General features: G+C 38.9%; 3 protein-coding genes across 3 annotated transcripts in view; all 3 read left to right on the top strand.

Annotated features, from left to right (window-relative positions):
- LOC120296052 (probable phosphoinositide phosphatase SAC9) overlaps positions 1-6485 on the top strand; it is a 28544-nt gene extending 22059 nt beyond the window's left edge. Inside the window, exons 9-15 of the mRNA XM_039317703.1 lie at positions 189-431; positions 812-991; positions 1929-2726; positions 3807-4004; positions 4702-5166; positions 5268-5495; positions 5976-6485. Of these exons, the coding sequence (XP_039173637.1) occupies positions 189-431; positions 812-991; positions 1929-2726; positions 3807-4004; positions 4702-5166; positions 5268-5495; positions 5976-6239 (2376 nt within the window). The 3' untranslated portion in view covers positions 6240-6485. The remainder of the gene's footprint in view (positions 1-188; positions 432-811; positions 992-1928; positions 2727-3806; positions 4005-4701; positions 5167-5267; positions 5496-5975) is intronic.
- A 10380-nt stretch (positions 6486-16865) lies between these two features.
- Positions 16866-19916, top strand: LOC104453297 (60S ribosomal protein L5). The gene is made up of 9 exons (XM_039316275.1): positions 16866-17000; positions 17538-17607; positions 17720-17811; positions 18048-18174; positions 18350-18429; positions 18509-18625; positions 18749-18883; positions 18986-19155; positions 19526-19916. Exons 1-9 carry the CDS (start codon positions 16998-17000, stop codon positions 19641-19643), a joined length of 912 nt encoding a protein of 303 aa, XP_039172209.1. The 5' UTR covers positions 16866-16997; the 3' UTR covers positions 19644-19916.
- A 1005-nt stretch (positions 19917-20921) lies between these two features.
- On the top strand, positions 20922-25256 carry LOC104453296. Its single transcript, XM_039316588.1, has 7 exons — positions 20922-21118; positions 22230-22299; positions 22388-22547; positions 23110-23191; positions 23452-23668; positions 24176-24240; positions 24764-25256. The coding sequence occupies exons 1-7, from the start codon at positions 21020-21022 to the stop codon at positions 25016-25018; spliced, it is 948 nt and encodes a 315-aa protein (XP_039172522.1). The 5' UTR covers positions 20922-21019; the 3' UTR covers positions 25019-25256.
- The last annotated feature ends 2403 nt before the right edge of the window (positions 25257-27659 follow it).

Raw genomic sequence — 27659 nt, 5'->3', positions numbered from 1 at the left:
AATGACAACTATTTTCTGTTTGGTTTGGGTTTTTGGGCAATACCAAGTCCAATGATATGCCTCTTTTATGGTCTCATTAGAAACATGCATGTAACATGGCTTGAAAACAATTTTTTATTCTATTTTATCAGATGCTTGGAATTTGATCATATGCACGGTATGATTATTTCTTGGTTTTCTGTTCACAGGGCGCTACTATTCCTATGTGTGCGAAAGGGACAAATCTTTTGATCCCCTTGCCAGGACCAATTAGTGCAGAAGACATGACTATTACTGGAGCAGGGGCACGACATCATTCTCAAAATGCGTCAACTCTTTCAGTACTATATGATTTTGAAGAAGTTGAAGGAGAACTGGACTTTCTTACTCGAGTAGTGAAACTGACTTTTTATCCTGCTCTCTCTGATCAAAGCCCTGTGGCGCTTGGCGAGGTATGAAATCAGTATATGTGCTTGGATTTACTGCATCTGTTCTTGTAAATAACTATTTAAACAATAAAACTGAGCAGGTGCACTGTATGTAATAGTGGTTTTAATTTCCAATGGAGGACTTAATGGTGATTTGGTATCTCTTTTATTGTTCTGCTGTCATATGGTGGAATGCATTCGCTTAGGTAGATCTTCGAATTGACAATGCTACGTGATTTTTTCTTTGGTTCTGCGGTGAAAATATCGGTATATTCAAAAGCGTGAGAAAGTCCAACTCATAATCTTAACCCGTTAGGCGGAGGAGGAGTGAAAACTGTGGATAAATTCCACGTCCTCTTCTTTGTATCAAGGTGGATATCCATTTTTCATAAATTGTTTCACAGATTGGAATTCATGGAGCTTCCCTCCCTTGGTCTGGAGCTTTCACTGGGGACGGCAGTGGTGCTAAACTTATCGAGCTCAGCAAAAAGTTTCAAAAGGACAATTTGTTGACCGGAAGGGTTACATCTAATGGTAGCCAGCAGTACATAAGTCATCTGAAGAACCTTGCAGGGGCTGACCTGGTACGTTGGGATCTCCTCTTGTTATATCATGGTTGATGTTCCCCTTTTGGTCTTTTCAATATATCATTTGAGGGAGATTCATCTTTCTTTTCCCTTGAAGTAGAGTGAATTCCACTGACGTGGTAAATTTGATGTTTTAATGCGCAATCTATATGATTTTACATGTCGATTTTATTTTTTATACTTTTGGTTATTCATCTAGCTTTAGTTCTTTTTAACCTCGGGAAGCATAGAAGGCATCCGTGGGTTGATCTTTCTAACAAGAAACCAAAATTTTCATTGGAAATTGCCAGTTTCTTTCGTGGATTTGTACTCTTTTCACGATGACTCACTAGTTTTGTATACAATTGGCATATCTTCGCTCGATACTTTTCTTCATGCCAAGGTCCTAAAACATACTTTCTACGCTAATCTGGCGTTGTCATTGTCTGTAATATCTTATCCAGAATTTGGGTGAGCCAAGTGATGCATACGTCAAATATGTCTTTCCACATTATGGCGATGCTATCAAGTTAACTGCTTCTCTTTGTTTCATTTTTAATCTCTTTATGTCTTAAGTAATTCTGGTTCATCTATCAAAACAATGTTTTTAACATCCTTCCAAGTTACCCACCTTTTTCGAAATGCATAACTAGCTTAATATTCATAACTGTCAATTTGGTAACTTTTTGATATATAAAAAAGGCTCTGACCAAAAAAAAAAAAAAATGCCGTAAGTTCTTCTGAAAAATGGCTCCAAGTACAGTTTGCCTCTTATCCTTTTAGCTGTCACAATCACCTCATTTATCTTTAGGTTTGTCACAGGTAGATACCCAAAATCTGTAAATGCCAGAAATATTCTCACATATTAGTTTAAATGTCCCCTTAACAAGTGATTTGTTGCACTTTCTTGTAACCTCATTCAGTTTGTGAGTTGACAACCGATGCATTTTAACAGCGAAAGAAGCTTGACTTTACAGAAGCCATGAAGCTTGAAATAGAACGCCTTCGACTAAATCTTTCAGCTGCTGAAAGGGATAGAGCTCTTTGGTCAGTTGGGATTGATCCTGCTTCAATTAACCCCAATTTGTTGCTCGAAGAATCTTACATGAAAAGATTATGCCGAATTGCGGATTCGCTTGCATTGCTTAGGCAAGCTTCACTTGAAGACAGAATCACTGCTGCAATTGGTCTTGAGAATACTGATAATGACATCATAGATTTCTGGAATATAGCTGGATTAGGGGAAAATTGCTTGGGTGGTATGTGTGAAGCTGAGGTTCGTGCGACTCCATTTTCAACAGTTCCACCAACTTCCGTACAACTTCCTCTGGTATGCTCTCGTTGTAAAAGGAAGGTCTGTAAGGTTTGTTGCGCTGGTAAAGGAGCTCTTCTCCTTGTGAGTTATGGTATTGTTCAAAGTCAGGGTGGATCGAGCCCTGGTGGTCAAGTTGATGTCTCAACAAACGGAATGACAGCAATTGATGGCATTCTCTGCAAAAGTTGTTGCCAAGACATTGAGCTTGAGGCGTTGATGTTGGACTACATCAGGGTATTGACCAGCTTAAGAAGAAGTACTCGTGCTGGTGATGCTGCTCATACAGCCTTGGATCAGGTGATGGGATCTTCCGTAGGGGATTTTCCATCTGAAAGAAATAGACATTCTGATTCTAAGACAGCTGTTGAAGTTCAAAGACAACTACTTAAAGGAGAGGAATCACTTGCTGAATTCCCTTTTGCCAGCTTTTTGTATCCGGTAATTTCTTGCATCTTACATATTTCAGAGCTCTCCTCATATTTTCCCTTATTACTACTATTTTCAGCTTTTGGTGCCTTCATTTTGAGGAGAACTTTTGTGAACTAGAAGTGGGTCTTCTTTGAACAATATTTATGACTGAACAGCTCCTGTCAGCTGCCCAACTGCTGGAACGTGGTAGATGTGCGCACAATAAACCAAACAGAACCTTCAACGAATAACTCCTAAACAAGTCTACTCGGAGCTGTTATTAATCTGAACTCACGAGACTCTCTGAAGTAATAGTCATGCATGCTGTATGAGAGTTTTCCTTTATCATGTGTAGATGAAGCTACTTTGAGGTGCTCAAGGCCTAGATCTCTCTTTCTCTCTCTCTCTATCTCTGGCGACAGTCTTGGCCTGAACCAAATTTCTTATCATAAACTATCCCGATGCCCCCCGATTGTCTAAATTTCAGGTGGTAGTATTTTTAGATTTTAAAAGTATAGTCCTCTCGGAAGTAACAGGGATTTGTGTTTAAGGAATCCTGAAGCTTCTTTGAATATGATCCAGATAAGTATGCTCTGAATGATTAAAGGAGAAAGGACGCATCAATTGCTGAACTTCCAAGCTGAACATGTAACTCCAGGAATCTTCAAACCCAATAACTATCAGCAATTGGAGCGGGAAAATAACATTAAACTGAGGAGCTTTATTTCATTTGAGAGGACATGTTCATGCTTCCTAGAGCCTGTAATCAAGTGCTTGTGGCTTTGATTATGCTTTTGCTATTGTGGCTAATGGGAGTCGTAGTTGGTCCAACTGTTAATTTCAGGATTTAAAAAAATAAAAAAAGGACATATCTGGGCACGTCGTGTTCCTGTTTTTTCTGTACATGCTGCTGTTTGCAAGAAGGTCGGGAAAGCAGTTTCTGCTTCTAGATTATATGGGTTGGCTTTTAAATGGCTTTTGCTACCAAGCATTTGATGGTTAACATCCATAGGCGAAGTTGGAGCAAAAAGCCCTCCAACACCATAAAGTTGTTTCATTTGGCATCTATATCGTTTTACATCATTGGTCTTTACTTTTGTGTAATTTTAGGTCCCAACTGCAGTGGGTTCTGCCCCACCATTATCATTGCTTGCTCCACTCGCTTTTGGGTCGGAGCATTCGTATTGGAAGGCTCCTACCAGTGATACCTCTGTTGAGCTGGTCATTGCTCTGGGAACCCTTTCCGATGTCAGTGGAGTGATCATGCTCGTTAGTCCATGTGGCTATTCTGCGGCGGATGTTCCCAGTGTAAGTGAAGTTATAAGATGCCAATAATCTATTGTATGCATAAAAAATCTGCTGGATTCCATGTGTTGGATATATCCTATCTGCCTGAATTGTGATTTCATTTGTTGATGGATTGACCATCCATATTTTCCCCTGAATCAAATTACATTTTTTGCATTGTATGCAAACAAACAGTTGAAGTATGACCCAAAAAAGGGAAAAGAAAAACAGTTGAAGAGAAATAATGTAGTGGATAGGTGATTTTAATTCTTCCTGGACTCCTGTGCTCTTCTAGAGAGGAATTGTAGGAAATGAGCATAAGCCATATAAATCTCATGAGTGGCTGCGATCAAGTCTTGTGGAAATGGTGCCGGTCTAGTACAGGAATTTGTTACATCTGTCTGTGCTTCTATATGCTTTTAAGTGCATGTAGGCTATGCTAATCATGTGAGGAACGATATTACGAATGAATATATGGTTGGTAAAACTGAAGTGAGCTTTCAGATAGAAGAGGGCAAGATAACTTATCTGATTTCACTCCCCAGTGGGTTCTTTCCTCCCTCCCTTGAGGTACTATTTTAAAACGAGTGGTTATGAGAATATATTGCTGTCTGACGAGTTCGGGTGTTTTGGCCATACCGAGTAAGTTCACGTCATTAGCACATGAATAGAAAGTTCATTGCTTACTTCGGGTAGAACTCTTCTGATGTAATGACAGGTGCAATTCTGGGTTAGTAATGAGATACAAAAAGAAGAAAGATCATCAATATCATCTTCCTCAGAATTCTATGGACAAGAAAATTTGGCTGCGGAAGATGGAGTCCCCAGGCATATAAGATTTACTTTCGGAAATCCTGTCCGATGCCGCATTCTATGGATTACTCTGAGCCTACAGCACCCTGGTTCCTATTCTGTTAATCCTGAGAAAGATCTCAATCTTTTTTCTCTGGAAAAGAATCCCATCTCACAGCTTGACCGGCGTGCTTCCTCTGCAGGCTCAACTGAAAGGGAACCCTGTATTCATGCCAAAAGAATATTAGTCGTTGGAAGCATGGTAAAAAAAGAGACGAGAGTGCCACGGTCCTTGATTCGGCCAACGAACTGCCGGCCTGTGAGACAAGGCTCTGACCAGACAAATTCGAGAAACTGGTTGGACAGAGATCCTCAGTTACAAAGGTTTAAGGTACTACTGATTTCCGAACATTTCTTTTACCCAGCTTCATGTCGAACTTCAAATCATGCAATTCGCCGATGACCATATTATCCTTCAACGACTTTTTATAGGTTACTTTCCAAGCTGCGAGGCTCAAGGACAATGGTCTTACCTTGGAGCAGGACCTTTCTTCTCTCTCACCTTTGATTGCAGGATTTCGTTTAGATGCTTTTAGTGCATTCAAGCCACGGATCACCCATTCCCCGCTTCCAGATGCATATACGCAGGATGGATTGACATTAATGGACGATAGATACATCTCTCCAGCTGTGCTATATATACAAGTTACCGCTCTTGAGGTACCTTTAAAATTGCCATGCCACACCCTTGATGTACACTTGCTTCTCCATTTCATGCGGCATGATTCTGTTTCTTATGTGCTTTACCGTTCCGATTGGCCTGTATTTGGCGGATCTTCTTTTTTTCCTACTTGTCTTCAATTTGTGTCCAATTTGTTTACGTGCTTGTTTGGTTCAAAATATTCTTATCTCTCTGTCATGCACACGCTTTTGCTGAGAGATAAAGATTTTTTTTTTTTAATCTGGTCCCATCTTATATCTTTTTTACAAGCCATTGTATGTGCTATGTACTGTGCACAGGTTGCGAAACCTTGCTTCCTCTGCTCCCTCGCTCAAGAGTCTCCACTCCAGCCTCCCGAGAAGGTAGGGAATCCAACTTTTCAGATGATGTCTTCCTTGTACTTTTGTGTACATGTATTTTCCTTTTTATAGATCTACTTCCCCATACTTTCGTTTTAACTAGAGAACGACTTGTTCCAGGAATCCCAAAAAGAGGTGACTGTAGGAAAATATCGGTTGCCTGAGGCAAAACCGGACACTGCCATGTACTTCGACTTCCCTAGAAAGATAGATGCGCGCCGAGTGACCTTCAGACTCCTCGGCGATGTCGCGGCGTTTGTTGATGACCCTGCCAAGCAGCAAGACTCGAACTCTATGACTGCCCAACTGGCCACCGGCTTGTCGTTGTCGAATAGAATAAACTTGTATCACTATATGGCCTTGGGCGACCATTTGGCTGTTTGAATCACGCCATATCTTTATCGAGATTTGTGGTTCCGCTTGCAATTGGTATTCTATTATCAGTTTTCTTGTAAGATTTGGATGCATCAGTGTATTATTCATCGACTAAACGAGATTGTGGGGTCATTTCTGTTGTATGGTCTTTCTTGTATAAGCTGAACATGGTTAAGGATTATTTGTTTCTCTTGAATATTTGACGGGGAGTCTGAAACTTACCGGACGAAGAATATTTAAGTATATTTTGATGAATGCGAGTGTTGTAGGCTTGGCTTGTTTTTCGGCTTCTTGAATATGATGCAAAAGCTATTATGCGCCGGGCACTTCTACAAATGTTCGAGGATCCGGTGACCGATGGATCACCGACCACGTTAGTCGATGTGCTCCATGGTCGCCATGGGCTCGCGCCAGCACGAAGCATGGCCTCACCAGGCTCGTGCGAGCTCTGTGATAGAACTCGTAGTGGTCCGAGCTCGATCTAAACCACATTGGAGATGGCAACCACCGGCGGCCTCAAACCCGAGGCTGACGACGGTTGTAATGGCGGTTGGCTCAGCAGATGGTGGAGAAGAGGGCAGGGCCGGTTAGGGTTCGTGGGTAAATTCTTTGGGTCAAGGCTAGTTTGATAAAAAAGAAAAAAGAAAATGGAAAATCGATAAACAAGTGAACATAATAGCATAATGCAACTTGAAAGGATGTTGCAATCCAAGATGCGTATTGTAAGTTTTCAAAGGAAAGGTGAATATCAAAGAGGGTGAGAAACTCGAAACTCGATATGGTTTTTGCAATTTTCTCCATAAAATATTACCACTAAAATATTTAAAGTTACTTTTCTGTATAGAGAGTTACCGCGGAATTTTTTAAGTTACTAACTATAGGTCGGAAATTACCTTCAATAATTCAAAGTCGCTTATCAATAAAAAAAATACCAAGAAACTAATGTGCATATGCCGACATTTTTTATAGAAAAAGTTATTAACAAGGGAAAAGCTACTTATAATTATGAACACAGTGATACTTGAGTTGTAATAAATTTAAAGTTATTTATTTGAGCTAATGATTGCAAACACCCAGCAATTTTAGCTCCCCAACCAGAAAGTTCTTTTCTCTCCCCTCTCTTTTCTCCGTCCATAGTCTTCTTCAACCTCTAGCCATAGGAGGATTTGAGCTAATCTTACTCTACCCTTTTCTCTTGTTGATTTTGTTTGTATTTTATTGTTCTTTTATTATTTTTTATTATTTTTTCTTCTCTCCTGATTTAAATTATGGAGTTCTCCTTTCCCAATCTAATTCTAATTTTGATAATTTAAAATCTTCCAATATAATGCCAAATCTGAGAGTTATCCTCTCTCGATCTAAATCTCTCGATCTAGATTTTAAAGTTTAATAAATATGCTTTTGGAGATTCGATACCCCTTAATTGTATACAAATCTTTTGCCTCCATCTTCAATAGTGATTGCAAGAGCTCTGGCATTTCATTACGCCACGAATACTTGCTCTTCCAAATATTAGATCTATTTTGTTAAACCCGATTCGGTTGTCATTGTATGACAATTGTATAGAGGAAGCCGAACCTAAGTGTATAGCGTAAACTAGCAACACTGTAGTTATTGAAAAAGGAATTTCCGACGTACGCTCATCACTAATAAGGATAGGAGATCTAATGATCAGTTGCCAATTATTTTGTTTAACAAATCCTTTCTTGTGGAATAAGTACGTGCTTAACCTACCGGTGCTCCATTGATACTTTTTGCTTTTTGAATTTGGCTTTGTTATTCTCGGACTTACTTTGTTTTGATTTGCTTTGCCATGAAATTGATGTACTTCTCCAAATACAATATTCTTTCGATTAAAAAAAAACTACAATTATTGTCACATTATATCCTTAGCCATTACTTTAGCGATTTCTTTCGCCCATTTACTGTAGTTAAACACTAATAGCACCATTGTGCGCGAACATAAATTTCTTTCTCATGTGTAGAATTGAAATATATATTTTCACATAAATTACTCGTTAAATTGTACCTTTATTTACATGAATCTCCCTATGTTGAACAAAATAAAGGTAAAATTTTTAACTATGTTAAACTAGCCTTCACTCGCATGCTATACGTGCATGCGCAATTTTATATTCACTATTTATTCCATTGAACTCAGGTGATGCTGATATTATTGAAATAAAAATTATGAGAGTGTCACTTTGTTGCACTTTTTTAAGAAACCGTAATGAAGATGAATTCTATTCGCCGGGGCTTTTTAGACAAATTGACAGATCCGCTAAATAGGAAATTAAAAAAAAAAAAATGCCAAACCATGATGAAAATATAAAAGACGCGTGGAATCGCCATTTTTAGGCTGCGCATGGCAACGCTTCTCTTCCCGGAAGAGTTTTTTTCAGAAATGGTTCTTTTCTATTTATGCTCCGGGGACAATTTCGAGTAAAAGAACCCGTTTGGAACGACACAAAATTTCTACTCTTGGAATAGAAAAAGAATAGAAATGCGTTTGGTAACGCAACAATTTCTTGTTTGTATTTATTCATTTTTATTCTTGCCGACGGATCGCCGCCACGCGCCCGCCGGTCGCGGCCGCCGGCCCACCAGCCGCGCGGCCGCCGCCGACACGCCGCCGGGCGACCGCCACCGCCGGCCGCCGCCGATCGTCACCGCCGGCCGCCGCCGGGAAGCCATCGGCCGCCGACGACCGCCGGCTTCCGGCCCGCCGGAGGCGGGCGGCCGATGGGCTTCCGGCGGCGGCCGGGCGGTGACGGCCGGCGGCCGTGCGGCGGCGGGGCCGGCGGGCGGGCGGCCGCGACCGGCCGGGCGGGCGGGCGGCCGCGACCGGCCGGCGGGCGGGCGGCGGTGACGGCGGCCGGTGACCAGCGGGCGGCGACGGGCGACGGCGGCGGCGACGGCGACGGCGGCGGCGACGGGCCGCTGGCCGGCGAATGGCGATGCCGGCGGCGACGACCGGCAGCCGGCGATCGCGACGGCCGGGCGGCGGCCGGAGGACGGCGGGCGGGCGGCGGCGACGACGGCGGAGTGACCGGCGGGCGGCGACGGGGCGGCCGGCGACCGGCGGCGGCGGCGGGCGGTGGCTCCGGCGGTTGGACGGTGGTCGCGGCAAGAAAAGGAAATAAAAGAAAATTAAAAAGAAAATCAGCTTATTTCTAGAAATTGTTCCGGGACAAGAAGCAAATTTTTTTGCTTCTCATTTCGCTCCAAATCTATTCCCCGGTTAACTTTCTATTCCCGAATAGAAAAACAACTTGGCGTTACCAAACGGGTTTTACGTTTTTTTTTTGTTCCGGAACCAAAGAACAGAAATTTTGAGGAACGAAACGTTGCCATGCAGCACCAGTGATGCACTAAATTAACGTTTATTATTTACACTCAAAATTAATTATTGTTTACTATTTACCCTCCTTAATTCAAGTTAATAGAGAAGAGACACAAGTAGATTCCGCGGGGAAGAGTTCTTATGATGCAACTTCCTTAAATGCGGCCAAATTTTGAACTCCTGTTTTGTAAATTCACTTTTCTAACATGACCTCTAATTCTTTTTTCTACAAGTAGGGGTTCGATTTGGAAATCTGAGAAGGAGAGATGAACGGTGGTTTAGGCAGGAATAAGTACATACGAATGTAAGATACATGCCAAAGAGTTAATTTTGAGCAAAGAAAAGTTAATAGGAAGAGTTACTAAAGAATTCTTAGATTTTTCAATAATTATTACATTTAAAGTTCATTAAAAGTAATGTTTTCTTATTGAATAGAACTTAAGGGGAAAATTACCCAAAAAGTCCTAAACCTATAGCAATTGTGCCAATTCAGTTCTAAATTTATTTTTTTGGCCAATTAAGTCCTAAATCAGTAAATTTTTTGCAATCGTGTCAATTTAGTCTTTTTGGCCACAATTGGCTCCAGCGTTGACATGGTCGTTGGTCGGTGTTAGCGACAATTTTTTCAATATTATTTTATTCATTTTTTTTCTCCTCCCTCTTTCTTCCTTTGGCTCCGATGACCGGCCAAAGGGGAGGGCTAGTCGGTCGTCGATTGAGCGGTCGGGTGAGCTCGCCTCGTTGTTGCTGGGTGAGCGCCCTCGCCAAATCCAATAAAGGGGGCCTTGCTGCTACTTGGTTTGGTGAGGGCGTGCCTCGCCGTCACTGGGCGAGGACTCGCTTCGCCGTCTTTGGGCGAGGGCAACTCACCCAACCATTGGTGAGGCAAGCCCTTGCTAGATCCAATGAGGGGGCCCTCGTTGTCGCGGGGCCTAGCGAGGCTAGCCCTCGCCTAGCGACGGCGAGGCGAGCTCACTCGACTGCCTCAGTTCGGCCACCGGCCAACCCTCCCCTTTGGCCGGTTGTCGGAGCCAAAGGAAGAATGAGGGAGGAGAAGGAGGGAGGAGAAATAAAAAGAGAGAAAAAAAGAATAAAAGATAAAGGATTAATAAAATAAGTCGAAAAAATAAAATATTATTAAAAAATTGTCGCCGGCGCCGGCCGAAGGACTAAATGGCACAATTAGAAAAAGGTTTAGCGCTCAATTGGCCAAAAAAATAAGTTTATGACTAAATTGGTTTAATTGCAATAGGTTTAGGACTTTTTTGGTAATTTTCCCAAAACTTAAGCTACTTAGTTCGAAGCAAAGTGAGTGGAGAGTGTAAAGAGAATATTTTTGCATGGAGAGTAGTCAATCTTTTGCAATTTAGAGTTCTTATATGTCACTTTTAAGAATTTGTTATTATAGATTTGTATAAATTATCAACAACAAAAAACGTGTGCTTATAAAAAAGCAAAATAAGGGTTTCAATGGAAAGTAAATTTAAATGGTTACGAGATAAAAAGAAAGATATTTAAATTAAAATTTCAGATGTGAAATATTTATGTGATGAATTGGTAAATAACTTGGATTACTTTTTCTTTGTCAGAAACTACTTTGATTTACTTAAATTACTACTTTTCGATACAATTTTTTTCATTTTATCATAAAATGTCATTGTAATATATGTTGATGTAAGGCATAGACAAGAATGAAAATTTGAGTAAAAGTTTAAGGTTGAAAAGTCTCGGTACGTTTGTTTTATGGTAAAAATTGATAAAAATGTTGATAAAAAAATTGCAGTAATTTTATGATAATCCTTCAACGTAATAAAGTTACCAAAATGACCTCATCATATATCTTCAATTACACCAATGATAAAAACCCTTGCTACTGAATCAATCTCAGCCGTCCATCTAATTTCAAGCGAGATCTTCCTAGGATTCGCTATTGCAGCGGTTTTATACGACTCTCTAACCTTCCTAAACAATCTCTTGTCATTTAGAATTCTATGTCACTCTTAGAAGCAATTCTTAAGAAAAAACTTGTTATTACATATTTATATAGATTAGCAAACAAATCTGGAAAATTACCAAAACAGTCTTAAATCGATTGTAATTGTGCCAATTCAGTCCTAATATTTTTTTTGCCAATTCAATAATAAATCTTTTATTTTTGTGCCAATTCAATAATAAATATTTTATTTTTTGTGTCAATTTGGTCTATCCGACCAATATTAATCGGCCGGTATTGATGTGGATGCCGGTTGTTCGGCCGATGTTGACGTCACAATTTTATAAATATATATATATATATATATTTTTCTATTTATTTTTGTTTTTTCTTTCCTTCTTCCTCTAATCGATCGCCGGACTGGCTAGAGGCTAGGGTTGGCGAGGTTGACATTGGTGAGGGCGAGCCGGCCACCCTTAGCGAGGACTCGCCTTAACCGTTGTTGGGCGAGGTCGAGCTTGCTCTTGTCATCGTTGGGCGAGGTCAAGAGGGTGAGGCCTTGCTAGGGTGGCCGAGGCTCGCCCTCTCAAGTGTTGACATCATTGACCCTAGCTTGTGGCCGGCGATTGGCCAAAAGAAGAGATAAAGAAAGAAAAAACAAAAAGAAAGAAAAAAAAAAAGAGGAAAAAATATTTAAAAATTGTCATGTTAGCACCGGCCAGCCAAAATTGGCCGGAGGGGCTGAACCGACACAAATATAAAATGTTTATGACTAAATTGGCAAAAAGAAGAAGAAGATTGAATTGGCATAATTGTAATAGATTTAGAATTGTTTTGGTAATTTCCCATAAAAATCACATTCTTGTGCTTTCATTTAGCATGAAAAATAAATTTAAATGCTCGTATGATTAGATGAAAGATTTTTGAGTTCAAATTTCAGATATGAAGTTTTACAAGTTCAATTGGTAAATTACTTTGACTACTTAAAATTATTACGTTTCGATACGATTTTTTTTCATTTTATTTTAGCACGCCATTGCAATTTATGTTGATGATGTAAAGTAGGCCCTCTCGAGACAATTGCTTGCTTGCATTAAGCTATTCATCGAGTTTGTGACTGTGTAATGCGGGCTGTTTGGCTCTGCTCTGACAATAATGGCTCGATGTTTGCTGTATTCCATCGTTGATGGCCTAGAGCGTGAAGCTAATTATGTAAATGATGTGCTCTTAAAGATTGCACTCTGAATTCTTGCAAAGGGTTGAAGGTTTCAAGGCCTTTTAACTTGATTTTCATATCTAACTAGAAGAAGGATTGATATCAGATGAATCAATATAATGGCAAAGAACGCTTATACTCATCTTGATCTTGTAGTTGGATACACAATGTTCACTGACAAGATTTTCTGGATTTCCAGCAGAATTAATCAAAAGTTTTCTTTTTTAAAACACAAGCCTGATGCACTCGCACATGGTTTTAGTCAGGGAAAAATGTCAAGAATTGAAATCAAGCCATCATCGTAAGAGTGGCTTTGCTTAATTGCTTCAGTTGCGAAGCCCATGGACCCGCTTTGGTAGCATGGAAATGGACACAGAGACAGCCGAGGAGTTGACTCTTCTTATTTATGCAGAACTTCGATTTGATCCTTTTGCTTGACGGAGTCCTTTTTCCGAGCTCAATGGGTCATACTGTCCACGACATTCACACGCGAAAGGCAGACTATTCCGGCAAATCCTGCTGTCATGATGAAACACAACAAGTGAAAAAATGTGTTCCTGAGTCGGTATCAAACAGAAAAATGGCGAGGAATGTACCTCCATTGAGAGCAACAGATAACACAATGGAAAGTTACATCATATGGCCTAACTGGGATGAAGTTGATTGGCGTCACTTCGGTTCAGCATCGGGGATGTATGTCGACGACATTCATGTTCACCCATCAGCAGAGGCTTTTCTGAAAATCCCTTGCGCAGTGCAAAGGACAGATGGTGCAACTAGTGTTCATAAATTTGCTGCTATTCCTTTAATCGGCAATCCATCCTTTAAAAGCAATTATTTACCCTGAAAGAAGCAGAGCAAACCATATTTGTAATCTAACTGCGATGATAATCCGAGCACCCGGCTCGCCACAGTTATTCCCCGCTTTTAATTCTAAGTGCCCATCACCATGATCAAGTATCATCCACTTCCGCGTATGCATCTTCTTTGAAGTAACTACAGGACATTGAAGGGATCCGATTGTTTTAGCAGAAGAGTATGAAAGAAAACTAACATCTCTTTCCAAGCACATATGCAACAGGCTAATTAGGATTTATGACATGATCTTTTGAAAGCCCCCAAAAAAAAAAATCATTTTTTGTTTTCTTCAGGTCCATGATATTGGAGCATAATGTCTGAATCGTTGATCTTTAGTACAGAGTTAAGACAACTTCATCAATGGGACAGGGGACTCAATGAGATGACGTGTAGAAGAAAACTCCCCGTTGATCTAGTCTACTCTTCGTCGCATTTCGGCTGGAAAAAGTGGACAGCTCACAGAGATAAATGGAGAGTTTAGCTAGAAGAGGAAGTAGTAGTTCCGTTCGTCACGAGATACTTAACTTACCATTCAGTCGTCCCTACATTTGCACAAAAAACCCTTTCGACGATTTCACTCGCAAGCTGCGCTGCTCTAGTATTTTTTTTTTAAATTTCTTAGATGCCCTTGGATTATTGTGTTATAAGTGACACCATTTGGAAAACATCTATTTCCTTCCATCTCCTCCAGCAACTGATATGCTTCCTAAAGATGAGCGGTTCTAGATTCCATATAAGTAGCACACGGAACTTTGGAACCTAGCCATTGGAATATGGTTTTTATTTTTTGGAACCTGAAACCTACCCTTCATATCTGAAACTTGGAATCTACCCTATCTTAGTTCTAGGATTTACCTAAGTTCTACCTATATTATTAATTGAATTATTGCAATGAATTATCACATTTAATTACTACAATTTGCTGTTACAATTCACTGACCATAACTTATATTTAGACATACGAAAGATATGAAATATTAATAAAATAAAAATCTCAGTTATAAAATGAAAGTTCACACTAGTGATTTTTTATTATACATTCATCATCGAACCCCATAGAATATTACAAGATCACTTGAAGATATAGACCAAGAAAAACACAAAAACTTATTCCAAGTTCCACCAACTTAGAACCTAGAATATGTCAATTGAAACAAGCTCTCTAATTTTTTAGACCTAAAACTTACCTTGCATACATTGGGACTTGAAACTAGACAGTTTCTTACTGATGCAATTCTTGGGTTCTAGGTTTTATTTGGAATCATGTTCACCCCTAATGCTTCCTCCATGCATCTTCATTGCACAATCCATGCATGGTAGCAATATACATCCACACGTTAGGTCGCAAGCCTCAAGCATGCGAACGATTAAATAGCCCCTTAGCATCGTCGAGCTTTCTAGTGTTACACGGGCCCCGTTTGATTCAAAGATTCCCAAGCCCCGAAACCCATTGAGAAAAATTTAGGTGTTTGGTTCAACATTTGGAGGTGTCGTTGGCCAAATGTTGGCCTTTGAAATGCTTTGGAAAGCCCAAAGTAGGTGGGGACTGCTTTGGGTTTTCAAAGATTTCGAAATGCAAGTCCACCTCTACTATTCATCTGTTGACTTCTTTTTTTTTTTTCCTTTTTTTTATACCAATCATCTTCCCACACCTCAACTACGGTTGATCGGCAATGGAGTTTCATCGGATTTTATTTTTATATTTTAAAAAATAATAAAACTCTTTGCAAATGTTGGGTTCACCTTTTTTTTTTTTTTTTTTGTCATTTTTATTTTTTGACAATCAATAGCCCAACTTTTTATCAATACACTAGAATGATCATTAATTAATGAAAATGATTAATACTACAATAATTAAAAAAATTATTCAAAGTTGAAAACAAACCTAAAAGAACCTTATGCCAAAAGTTGAGCTTTGCATCTAATCTATAATCAAATTCTTTCAATATAATTTTTAAATAAATTTACTAATATATATCTTTTACATTACTCTCAACATGAAAATGTAAAATGTTATATAGTCATTGTTTCTTTTTTGCAATTTTAAAAATACTAAAACTAAAAAACTTAATTTGGTTATACTAAATTCAAATATATATTTACCAAAAAATCTTGCATTTTCCTCAAGCATTTTTCAGTTATAGTTTACCAAATACTCTAGCATTTCGGAAAACCCATTTACCTCAAAAGTATTTACATTCTCCCAAGGGCATTTTCCCAAAGCCGAACCAAATGGGCCCACATACCCTTTATTAGGATAGCATAAGTCGCCACACTAGAGACGGATATGGAATCCTTCACCTTTCGAAGCAATATCACGGCCTTGTCAATTTGTCGTGTTTTACACAAGCGATTCAGTAAAGCGTTTGACGTATGATGATTTGGAGAGATACTGCAATATTACATCTTGTTAATTAGCTCCTCCACTGCGACAAAGTTCAAATCCATTTACAAGAGCGCTGCATGTGATGATGATATTGGGATTTAATAGGGTTGTGCAAAAGAGATTGCTTGAATCGAGAACCACACCAACCCTCGATCCCTATCCACTGCTATGTAAGGCAATCCCATATCACTTGGGAGAAGCTTTTATGACTTGTTTGATAATCGTTGCAGCTCCCCCCACTTCATAAGATATCTTTTGAGGCTGAGTCCCCCCAGATTGGCAAAATCCCCCCAGATTGGCATCAGAGTAAGGTGAATTTGGGTGCATGTTGATCCCTGTTGACTGCTATGCAAGACAATCTCACATCGCTTGGGAGAATCCCTCTAACCTCCTTGATAACTATTGTTGCTCCTCTCACCTCACAATACCTCTTTTAAGGTTGAGTCCCCCTAAAGCTAGTTCCCAAAAGTGTTGGTCCAGTTCTTGATTCCTAGTTATTAAAATTATAATATTCCTTTTAATTTGTTAAATTTAGAAAAATTATTATCCAATTTTTTTGATGATGTGGACTGTTTTAGTTGAATATCTTACGTGTATAGTCTATATGTAATATTATTTTTTGTCTACTCTCCCAATTTACTTAATTAGAAGTCAAATTAGCAAAGTCTATTTACTTGAATTAATAAAATGATATTTTCATATAGTCTAGGGATTAAATCGAACAATTACCAAAAGTTCGAGGATGACTTTACATATCAACCAAAGCTTAGGGATTATTTGTATCATTTTCACATTTGGGAAATTTGCAATAACTTTTATGAAAAATAATTCGACCCAGCAAAGTTACAAAAATGACCATATCATGTATCTCGAATTTCATCCCACAGCATCCCTACCCTGTGGAATAATCCCAGCCGTCCATCGCGTGGGACGTCTTCTAGGGTTCTTTATAAGGCTCCCCCATCTTCGCCATCGGTCGGCCGTCTCTTGCGCTTCCGCTTCTCCTCCAGAGCTCCGAGCCTGCCGCGGCAATGGTGAGTTCGCGAAACCCTTCGACTTTCGGAAACTGCTTCAGATTCACTCTGCTCTGATCCGAGGAAGTCTTCTAGGGCTGTAGTCGTTTCTGTTCCTCCGAGGAAGTCGAGGAAATCGTGTCGCGCGTGACCGAATTTGGTCGGTTTGAGGTTGAGAGTAGCCTCTTTCGAGCGAGCGCGAAGGATCCGAGTAGGGCCCGGCTGTAGATGAGTGTTTCTCGTTCATTCACTCGTTGAAAGAATGAATTTTGTGAAGGCGTTTCCTTTGGGTAGTTGCTCGTCGCCGTCTCTTCTTAGCTTGGCGTTGAATGGATGGATGTTCTTGTTTTTGTTGCGGCGGCGGCTTTTGATTGATTCGCGATTCGTTCGATTTGGCGTGGGTTTTGTGGGATTCGCGTCTTCCCTTAGTGCATCTGATCAGGGGGCGTTTGACGAGCGTAGCTTGTTTAAAGATGGGTTTTTTCGAGCGATATTCGTAATGTTCTGTTTCGTGTTCTTTCCGTATCTGATTATACATGCCCTTGCACTGTGTATCAGGCATTTGTCAAGGCTCTGAAGAGCAGGGCTTACTCTAAGAGGTACCAGGTCAAGTACAAGAGAAGGAGAGGTATATAGGATTATGTCCTCAGCTGTGGGAGTTGCATGGGGTTAGCATTATCTGGCTGTTTTTTTTTTTTTTTTTTTTTTTTTTTTGAAATGGTTTCCATGTATCTTTGCAGATGGGAAGACTGACTATCGGGCTAGAATTCGCCTGATTAATCAGGACAAGAACAAGTACAACACTCCCAAGTATCGCATTGTGGTGCGCTTTGTATCCTATAATGTGGTTGGCGCTGTTCATTGGTGTGTTTATTGTAGGAAATATAGTGGCTGTAAAGTCAAACAAAAACCTGAAAGATATGCATTTTCTAACTGGGGCGTGCCTTTGATGTAGAAAGTTTTTGGTGAACTGAAAAAAACCATTAAAAGTTTTCAGTTAAAGGAATTGAATGTCGTGTTTTTACCTGTCTCATACGTAGCGGATTTGGAACCTTAACCTTTTTGTAGTCCAATAAGTTTATTGTTGCGCAAATAATATCTGCTAGCATTGCTGGAGATCTTGTACTTGCAGCAGCTTATTCCCATGAGCTGCCTCATTATGGGCTTGAAGTCGGTCTGACGAACTATGCAGCTGGTATGTCCTTGTGTGTTTTAGTTCTGCTCTCTCTCTCTCTCTCTCTCTCTCTTTCCCCCTTTGTCTGACACATATACTCATTCCCTACTGGCACATAAGCTTGTTAAGCTCTTTTATCAGTATGTACATATTCTGACCTTTTTGGCTAAATCTACCCATCTTTTCAATGGATTAGCATATTGCACTGGACTTCTCTTGGCTCGTCGGGTTTTGAAAAAGCTTGAGATGGACCAAGAATATGAGGGCAATGTTGAGGTACATTTATTACTCATGATTGTCCATTTTTCTTGATGAACCATTTTGACTTACGGAAGTTGCATTTTGTTGTTCTCAGGCAACTGGAGAGGATTTCTCTGTTGAGCCTGCTGAGACCAGGAGGCCATTCCGAGCTCTTCTTGATGTTGGTCTTTTGAGAACGACCACTGGAAACCGTGTTTTTGGTGCGCTCAAGGTATGATAAGTGTTTTCCATGCCTGTATCTTCATGTGAACGTGATATGCTGACAGAGAACTGTCATTATATATGCACCAGATTGTTTGTCTGGAAATATTCACACACATCTTCTTCTTCTCAGGGAGCATTGGATGGTGGTTTGGATATTCCACACAGTGACAAGAGATTTGCTGGTTTCTCAAAGGACAGCAAGCAGCTCGATGTAGATGTTCATCGCAAGTACATCTATGGTGGGCATGTTGCTGCTTACATGAGGGTAACTTGTGCTTTTGTGTGATTCTGATGTTTTATCCCATAATTATCCTCCTTGTTGTGGTTGCGAGCTGAATTTCTCTGGTATGTTTGCATATTTATTTAGACATTGGCGGAAGATGAACCTGAGAAGTATCAGTCTCACTTCAGTGAGTACATCAAGAGAGGACTTGAGGCAGATGACCTTGAAGGGTTGTACAAGAAGGTTCACGCTGCTATCCGTGCTGATCCTATCTTGAAGAAATCTGAGAAGGAGCCACCTAAGGAACATAAGAGGTGGGGGTATATATATGCTGACGAAAAAATGACACTGGTGTTTTACATAATGCTGTGGGTGTTGTGCTTTTCAATTCTTTTCTCGTGCCTAAGGTTTCCTGGACTTTAAAATCTCGAGGTTTTTTATAATTAGTAATCTTTTTCACTAAATTAACGACTTTTTTGCCTTACAAGAATACTTATTCTCACTGTATTTAGAAATAATTTCTTGCTGGGTTTCGTTTATCGTGTTAATATAACTGAATTGCCTTGATGGTTTGTGTTGGTTTCCGTGGGAGAGGCGTTTGAAATTGTTGGCATCTGCTTGTTCAGTTGTGTCTTGATCTAGAAGTGTTTTATGTACTGACAGACGAGTATCTTTTCTTGCCAGATTCAATTTGAGGAAGTTGACATACGAGGAGAGGAAGGCGAAGCTGGTCGAACGACTTAATGCCCTCAATTCAGCTGGTGGAGCGGACGACGAGGACGAGGACGAAGACGACGAGTGAATGGGTTCCATAATGGACCTGAAGCTTTGAGAGATCTATTTTTGCCCCCCTAGTGAATCAGGCCTTTTAGGATTTTGCTCCCTGTTCTCCTTTTAGTTTTACCGTTACCATTTGCAGGTTGGAATGTTTCCGAAGCATATGCCGTCTCTTATTGGAGAAGTTAGCTTGGGTATGGAGTTATTTCTTGTTTCGACTCTGATGTTAAATGGACAATAGCACATTTCGTTGTTGTGCCAGGGCAATTTTCTCTGAGTACACGCTGTGCTTTTACTATTACATAAATCTGGAGGGAGGTAGTGCTTTAGCATCGTTTTGGCTCTCGTTACTATGAATGACAGTTCGAACGTTAATCAAATGTGCATGTTCATAACTCAATTTAATGCTATACAAAATAAATTGGCGTTGCCGTCCCACGATGTCGGATGTGCAATTAAGAATATAACATGACGACTACTTCCGAAAAGAGATGAATGTTTGTGAGAGGTCGTTTGGGCATTGTCGATGTGTCATTGGATCTTCTTTGAGGAGGAAACTCCATTTTGGTAATAATTTAAACGGCACTAAAACCTTTCTAAGTTGCGACGGTTCGATGTGTAATGGGCTTGGGGCATGGAAACCAATATTAATGATTTTGGCTCAGCATGCGATACTTGAAATCAACCCTCTTTTATCTTTTTTGTAATTTGTCCTATTTTATCTCTAAGCTCACTAGCCGCCGCTTTTTGTCTTGTTTCTATTTAGAGTTTGAGAGTTGAAACTCACATTTGAAACTGCACGAACGATGGGGGCAATATCACTTAATATCCTATTTGGGCTTTTCATATCTGCTCCTTATTTTCTTAAAGAATTATGATTAGGTAATCACTATCAAATATTGATACATGTTGCGCATATATTGATAAAATGACAAGAAAAAAGTTATTCAAAATCAGGCTCCATCTATTACGAAAAAAGTTGATCGTTTGAAAGTAATTTTCTAAAAACAATAGCAGAATTTTGATTATTAATGAAAATATTGTAATATAAATTATTGTCTATAATGAAAAAAAACTTCTCATTTGGTTAATTATTTTAAACGATATAAATGATCATATTTAGAAAAATCTTATCCAAATCATGCATCTTCTAAAAAAACAAACTGACCTAGAAGAAAGAGGGCGTAGGGAAATACTTTTAATTTATTTTATTTATCATTGTATATTCTAATTATTAAACTTGATTACATTTCTAAGCAAAAAAAAATACTCAATGTTTAGGAGATCGAATTCGAATAGCGACCACCGTCCGGTCCAGCCTTCGTTACATGTCAAGAAGCTGAACGTTGGTTACTCATCATTTCGTCTTCCTCGGAGGAGGAGAAGAAGAAGAAGGGAGAGATGTTGGGGAGATGCTCGATGCTTCCGTCGTCGAGCGACGTTCAACCGTTGCAGAGCTTGAGCGGGATTCGGCATCTTGCCGAGTCGCGTCGCTTCAAGGTATACCCAACACACCGAAGCACATGATGCTCCGTACACCATCTGCAAGTTCCTTTCTTTCGGACTGATTACGTCGTGGGTCTTCTTCTTTTCCGAGAAAAATCGTCGAGCATTGCATATTTTCTTGCACTTCTCGTGAGATGATTGGGGAACAAAAAATTTGGCCGAGACCTGTTCAATTTGCTTTTGGGTCAGGACTGTAGGAGCATTCATCGTATGTGTGTGATCATCTGTGGCGAATTTGACTCGCCAGCGTGTGTTCGTCGAGAATTGTGATGGGCTTTTGATGGAGCAGAGCAAAGATTGGATTTTGAAGGGAGGGAGGTAGGGGAAATGTTGTTGCTATGTAATCTGAAGGGTGTGTTGTCCTCTCTCAACCCGTTCTTGCTCCTTTGAATGTTGGAAAACTAGAAGGCCGCCATCATGAGCTCATAACAAGCTCGTTAATTGATATTCCCATCCGCACGCAATCTTCTGTTCCTTTCTAGCTTAGTGCTCATGCGTTAGGTCTGACCTGGTCCACTGCAATTGCCATGTCCGCAGCAACATTCGTCAGCTTTTTCTTGGCTGCTAACAATCTTGGAAATAATTTCCCGACTCAGATGATCCTCTCATGCTTTTAAAGGGTGGGGCTTAGGCCACTTGAGCATTGCTTCGACTTTTGATGTTTCTGTGAAATTGAATGATGAGAAATTTACGTCACAGCGATTGTCCCCTTGTGTGAGCCTGAATTTATGACTAGATCTTAGCTTGGGGGATGATGGTTTCTAAGCCTCTCAATTTCAAGCACCCTATTTATGTGTCTGGGATGGTCGTTAGAGTCTTTGTTGTATGCCAGTACATCTTAGATGCAAGCAAAAATTTTACAAGTTAAGCAGCAAATCTCGTCCAAATAATTAAGTATTGATGAATTAAGATTCATCAGTGGAATTACTTTTGAAAAGGTTTGGCAAGTTAAAGTAAACCAAACCACCTGTTGCATGCTTTTCTCTTACATTTCACTTGACCACTCGACTCTTGCTTACTGAATATTGTGGTCCTCACAATTGATTTGGGTCACTGCACTTGCATATTATGAAAATCTCATTGGCTTTTGCAATAATCTCCTTAGGCCTGGTTCTTGGATCAATTTGGTGTCCTTCATGATGGCAAACAGCCTTATCCTGGAGCAATTTCAACATGTATGTTTCCATCCTCTTATTTGGTATAGTGATATGCCATTAGTCAGCTGATAGCAGCAGTTGTTAAAAACTTTTACTTGGCTGACAGTAGAAAAACTAGCAAGTAGTGGTGCAAAGATGGTGATCATAAGTAATTCCTCTAGGCGTGCATCGACGACCATGGAAAAGATGAAGCACCTTGGATTTGATCCTTCTCTTTTTGTGGGAACCATCACCAGTGGAGAACTCACATATCAGTACTTGAAGAGGTCCGTCATCCTCTTCTATTACTTTATATTTGTGGTGGACTCCATTGTATGGCAAGTGGAATATTAGCATATGTCTTGAGCACATTAATACTATACTTTGTCATAACTACTGTTTGGATGGCAAAAGTTGATTTACTTTAGCCTGCAGTTTTCTCTGTTGATTTTAACTTCTAGATGTTTTAATAACTTCTGTTCTCTTTTTTCAATTCATTGAGATAAAATCGACATCTGAGAAAAATTTGTGTCATTTATTTGACTTTTCTTTGACTTTTCTTTCACATAAATAACTAGTCATCTATGAATGACTATGATTTGTTTCTTCCAGTCATATTCGATGAAGTTCTGAAAAATCTTTGTAAATTGAATTAGTTTTATGACAAATAGACTAAGAGGAGTTACTTGGGATCACCGTCACACATTCTCTCTCCCTCTTTCTCTCTCTTTCTCTCTCTGGGTATGAATACGAACATCAATGTCCTAACTGTCCATGATATCGTGTATTACTTTTCCTTGGAAGCTTACTCCTGTTCTCAAACTCATAGGAAATTATTTCTTGAAACAGGAGAGATGATGCTTGGTTTGCCGCCCTTGGGACATCATGCATTCATATGACCTGGAGTGATCGGGGTGCCATATCTCTAGAGGTTTAGAAACATGGTTGCTTCAGCATCCTTTGCCCACCCCAAGCAATAGAAAAAAATTTCACGAGTGCAGCTCTTCTTCTTATAAGTTGCGTTCTCAATAAGTAAAAAAATGAGAAAATTCTATACTTGAATAAGATTTGAGGCCCGAAGAATTTGTTTATATGACCACAATTCTAGAAAGCCCATACTATGAGTGCATCGCTGGATATTGGACACTTCCATAAACATATGGTAAGTTTAAACCTGATTTCTTGTTTTAGGGCTTAGGCTTGAAAGTTGTGGAGAACGTTGCAGAAGCAGAGTTTATTTTGGCTCACGGCACTGAAGCTTTGGGTCAGGCTTCAGGTTCGGTACGACCTATGAAATTAGAGGATCTTGAGAAAATATTGGAGCAATGTGCAGCTAAAAGAATTCCTATGGTGGTAGCCAATCCTGATTTTGTGACAGTTGAGGCTAGAGCCTTGCGTGTAATGCCCGGTAAGATGTTAATGAAATTCTTTTCGGCATATGAAAGTCTTGATGTATGTGGATTTATTTTCTTGGTTTTAACCTAAAAATTGTCTTTGTAAGCTTAGATATGGTGCATAAATTTATGTGGTTTGGTCACTTACTTTCAAATATATGAACAAGCATTTTTATTGCAGTGAATCTTTCATCCCAATCACTGGAACCCATAAATCAGAGGTTGTGGTGTATGCACTTATATCTGAGTGTTTGAAAGACTTATTAGCTTTATGTGATGCTTAACTTGGGAATTGACTGCTCTATGTTACTGATTTTCTTCAAATTATAATAGCTCACATGTAGCTATAGTTTGCTGTCGGCAATTTAAGCAATTTACTGAAGGATGTAATGGTCTGTACCTTATTCAGTGTGAGATGATCTTTTATTGTTTTCCATTGGTTATGGATTCACTTCTTCTAAATTCAGAACTTTCAGTTTATAGAAGCATTTCGGAAGAGTAACTGATATCCATTTTGTCAGGTACGTTGGCATCCAAATATGAGAAGCTTGGAGGTGATGTTAAATGGATGGGGAAGCCTGGTAAGGTGAGATTATCTTTTGGTGTTGTTTTTGCCAGCATCCTTCATTCACTTTAAAGGACAAATAATATATGATCCTTTAAAGCAGACTCCTAAGTTCTGACTTAGTGCTTCAAAAAAGTTGAAGTTTGGGTGCATGTATGCATGTTCAAAGATATGAGGTACATGTGACGTTAATGAGATTACGACTTGATACCATTCAGCTGCTGTGTTTCAGAACTGTGCTCCCGAGTGGGGAAAAACCTGTAAGGATATAGCTTTTATTGTGTTTTATATATCCATTTGGCATAGTGGTGTTCATTTTGCATAATTCTTCTGTCTTCCCTTGGTTTTGCCAATTAAGCAATGTAATAATGTGTCGTAAACTGTATCTTAAAGGAACTGTTTGATTTGAGGAACTAACCCTGGTCAGGGTCACACTCAATGATGTTCTCTGTGTCAAATCTCTAGGATAAGTTTTTCGTCATTTCCTAGGTCTACTTTATTATGATCACTAACGTTGTAGAATGTCGCATTCCTGTTGAACCAGATCATCTATGAAGCAGCAATGAAGATGGCCGGTGCAGATGCTTCTGATTCTATAGCAGTAGGAGATTCTCTCCACCACGACATTAAGGGTGCGAATGCAGTTGGAATCCAATCTGCCTTCATCACGTGTGGAATACACGCCTCTGAACTTGGACTCAACAGTTTCGCAGAAGTTGCGGATCTATCTCGTGTATCAGCTCTAGCGTCCAAGTATAGTTCTTGTCCATCATACGTGTTGCCTTCATTTACCTGGTAGGGTAGATTCCGGTGACTATTTTCAGGGTATTATTTTTTTAAGTAGATAATACTTACGGGAAATTATTCACTTTTTGGGGGCACAACTGTTAGAAAGTATTTGTAAAGGAATGAGAGGAGTTTTGACTCTGATTTATTTGGAGACTACTCATGCTTGAGCAATGGACTGTATCTGTTTGCCGTCCAATGTCCGACCGACATGATTCTTGTGTCAAATGACGAGACTTTGGTTCTTACTACCTGTTCGGTTCACATGATGGTGGTTTCATTCCGAGTCTATTCCTGATAGAACGGTTATTCGAAATTATTGTGCTGGACTCTTTGAAAAATGTCAGTAATAACAGTAGCAGCTACATGATGCAACATCCTGCGGATGCAAGGGCTGTCACTGTTTGCCCCATTTCCCACCCAAGACAGAACTTCTCGAAGAGCTCAAAAGGTAAAGACTTTCCTCGCCTCGACACTCAAGCAAGCCACATGGTGATTTTAATGAAGCATAGACTGTAAGAAGATATGCTTGGGGAGAACTAGGGACTTCATTGCCATTGCATCTCGCACGTCGTACCGACAAGAAGCTGTGAAATATCTTTTGCTAGTTTAATGAGAGTCTATTTGGTAACATTTTTATTTTGAGAAACATTTTCTTTTCAGAAATAGTTTTCTTCTATTTTTATTTCTTGAAATAATTTGTGAGTAAAAAGAATGCATTTAGTAATTACATAAAATTTATATTCTCGTAATAGAAAAAGAATAAGAATGTGTTTGGTACGACCTAAATTTTTTTTTGTAACATATAATTTCTTTTAATAATTTTTTTAGAATTTTCTTTTTTCCCTCTTCTTCTTCTTGCTCCTCCTCTAGCAGCGGCAAGCGGCCAGTGACGGGCAGTGGAGGTCGTGGATGGCGAGCAGTGAGGAAGAAGAAAAAAAGTAAAAAAAAAGAAATGAAAGAAAATGACTTATATCTAGATTTTATTCATAGGAACAACAAGGCTTCATTTGGCAACGTTTTCGTTTCTTTGTTTTGTCGTTCTTTTGCTCTTCATAATAGAAAAAGAATAGAAATCCATTTGATAACGCGATTAATTTTTCAATTCCTCGGAATAGAAAAGTGGCTAAGGAATATATTTGCAATAGAAACACTATGCAGAAAAAAGTACCTTCTTCTAAATTTTAAAAATAAGTAACTTTTCCTTTTCTTCTTCTTCCTTGCCGCTTGCCACCGCTTGTTGCCGTCGTTGTGCGGTGGCCGGCGTCGTCCATTGATCGGTGGCTAGCAAGTGGACGGCGGTGGCACCGATGAAGAAAAAAAAAAAAAAAAAGGAAAAAATTCTTAAAAAAATTAAAAGAAATACAACTTTACAAAAAAAATTATGAATTGTATTAAATGCATTCTTGTTCTTTTTCTATTCCGAGAATAGAAATTTTGTGTGATTTCCAAATGCATTCTTTTATTTAGAAATTATGTTAGGGAATAGAAATAGAAATAGAAATTATTCCAGGGAATAAAAATAGAAAAAAAGTTTATTTATGAAAAGCAATTGTTCATTGAAATAGAATTGTTATCAAACGGATTTTTTTATTTTTTGTTTCTGTTCAAAATATATTTTCTAACTACTTTTTTATTTTAGGGAATAGAAAAATTAGTTGATGTTATCAAATAGATTTTTGTTCTTTTTTTGTTTTCGAGAAACAAAATAATAGAAGTTTGGAGAAATAGGAATGTTATCAAATAAAGCCTAAGGATGAACATGACAAAATTTCGGAACAAAAATTGATTTCTAGCCAGAAATTGATTTTTCAATTTTTATTTCAGAAATTGAGAAGTTAAAAATTTAGCTTCGATTTCTTCTTCAAATATATTTCTAGAATAGAAATCTGTTCCAAAAATAGAATAATCAAATTGCATTACCAAATGAATTTCTATTCCGCACTGTTTTGAGGAACAAAGAAACAGAGAAATAGAGAAGTATAAATTTTATCATGCGTGCCCTAAGAAACTAGTGGATGAGCACGCCCATTGCTTGCACATCCTAAAAAATAAATGTGTAATGCTTTTTCTTTTAACAATCTAGGATATATAAATTTGGCTATTTACGGGTTCGTGAAACACCCTTGAAGTCTCACATATCGGTTAAGTCCGAATCTTTAACTTATATGGCTACATTTAGTCGTTCGGATTTTTAATCGGGATAAGATTGGATAGGATATGATATGATATGAAATCCTTAGATTTTATTTATATCCTCCCATTATTTGGTGAACACAAGATTAAAGTCGGATATGTTCACATCATATCATGTACATTTTTTTTATTTTTTATATAAACAGCATATCATTATAAATGAACCTAAATATTCATAAACAGAGATGGTGAAAATTTCTCATAACACTACTAATTAATTTACTTTTATTTTATTTTTCCTCTTTTTTTATATCATTTTCTTTTTTATTTCTTATTTTTTTCCCTTCATCATTCTTTAATAAAATTTTATCAAATAGTAAATTGTACTAACATACCTAAAATATAAAAATACCTAAAATATATAATAAATATAAATATTTAATTTATAGATTGAATGTTATTATAAGATAGGATTACAGTTGAATATATAAATTAAAATATGATTAATTAAAAATAAT

This window comes from Eucalyptus grandis, chromosome 7 (assembly GCF_016545825.1).
Source record: "Eucalyptus grandis isolate ANBG69807.140 chromosome 7, ASM1654582v1, whole genome shotgun sequence".
NCBI classification, from domain to species: domain Eukaryota; kingdom Viridiplantae; phylum Streptophyta; class Magnoliopsida; order Myrtales; family Myrtaceae; genus Eucalyptus; species Eucalyptus grandis.
Note: the sequence above shows the minus strand (reverse complement) of the source record. Positions and strands in the feature narration are given on the sequence as shown.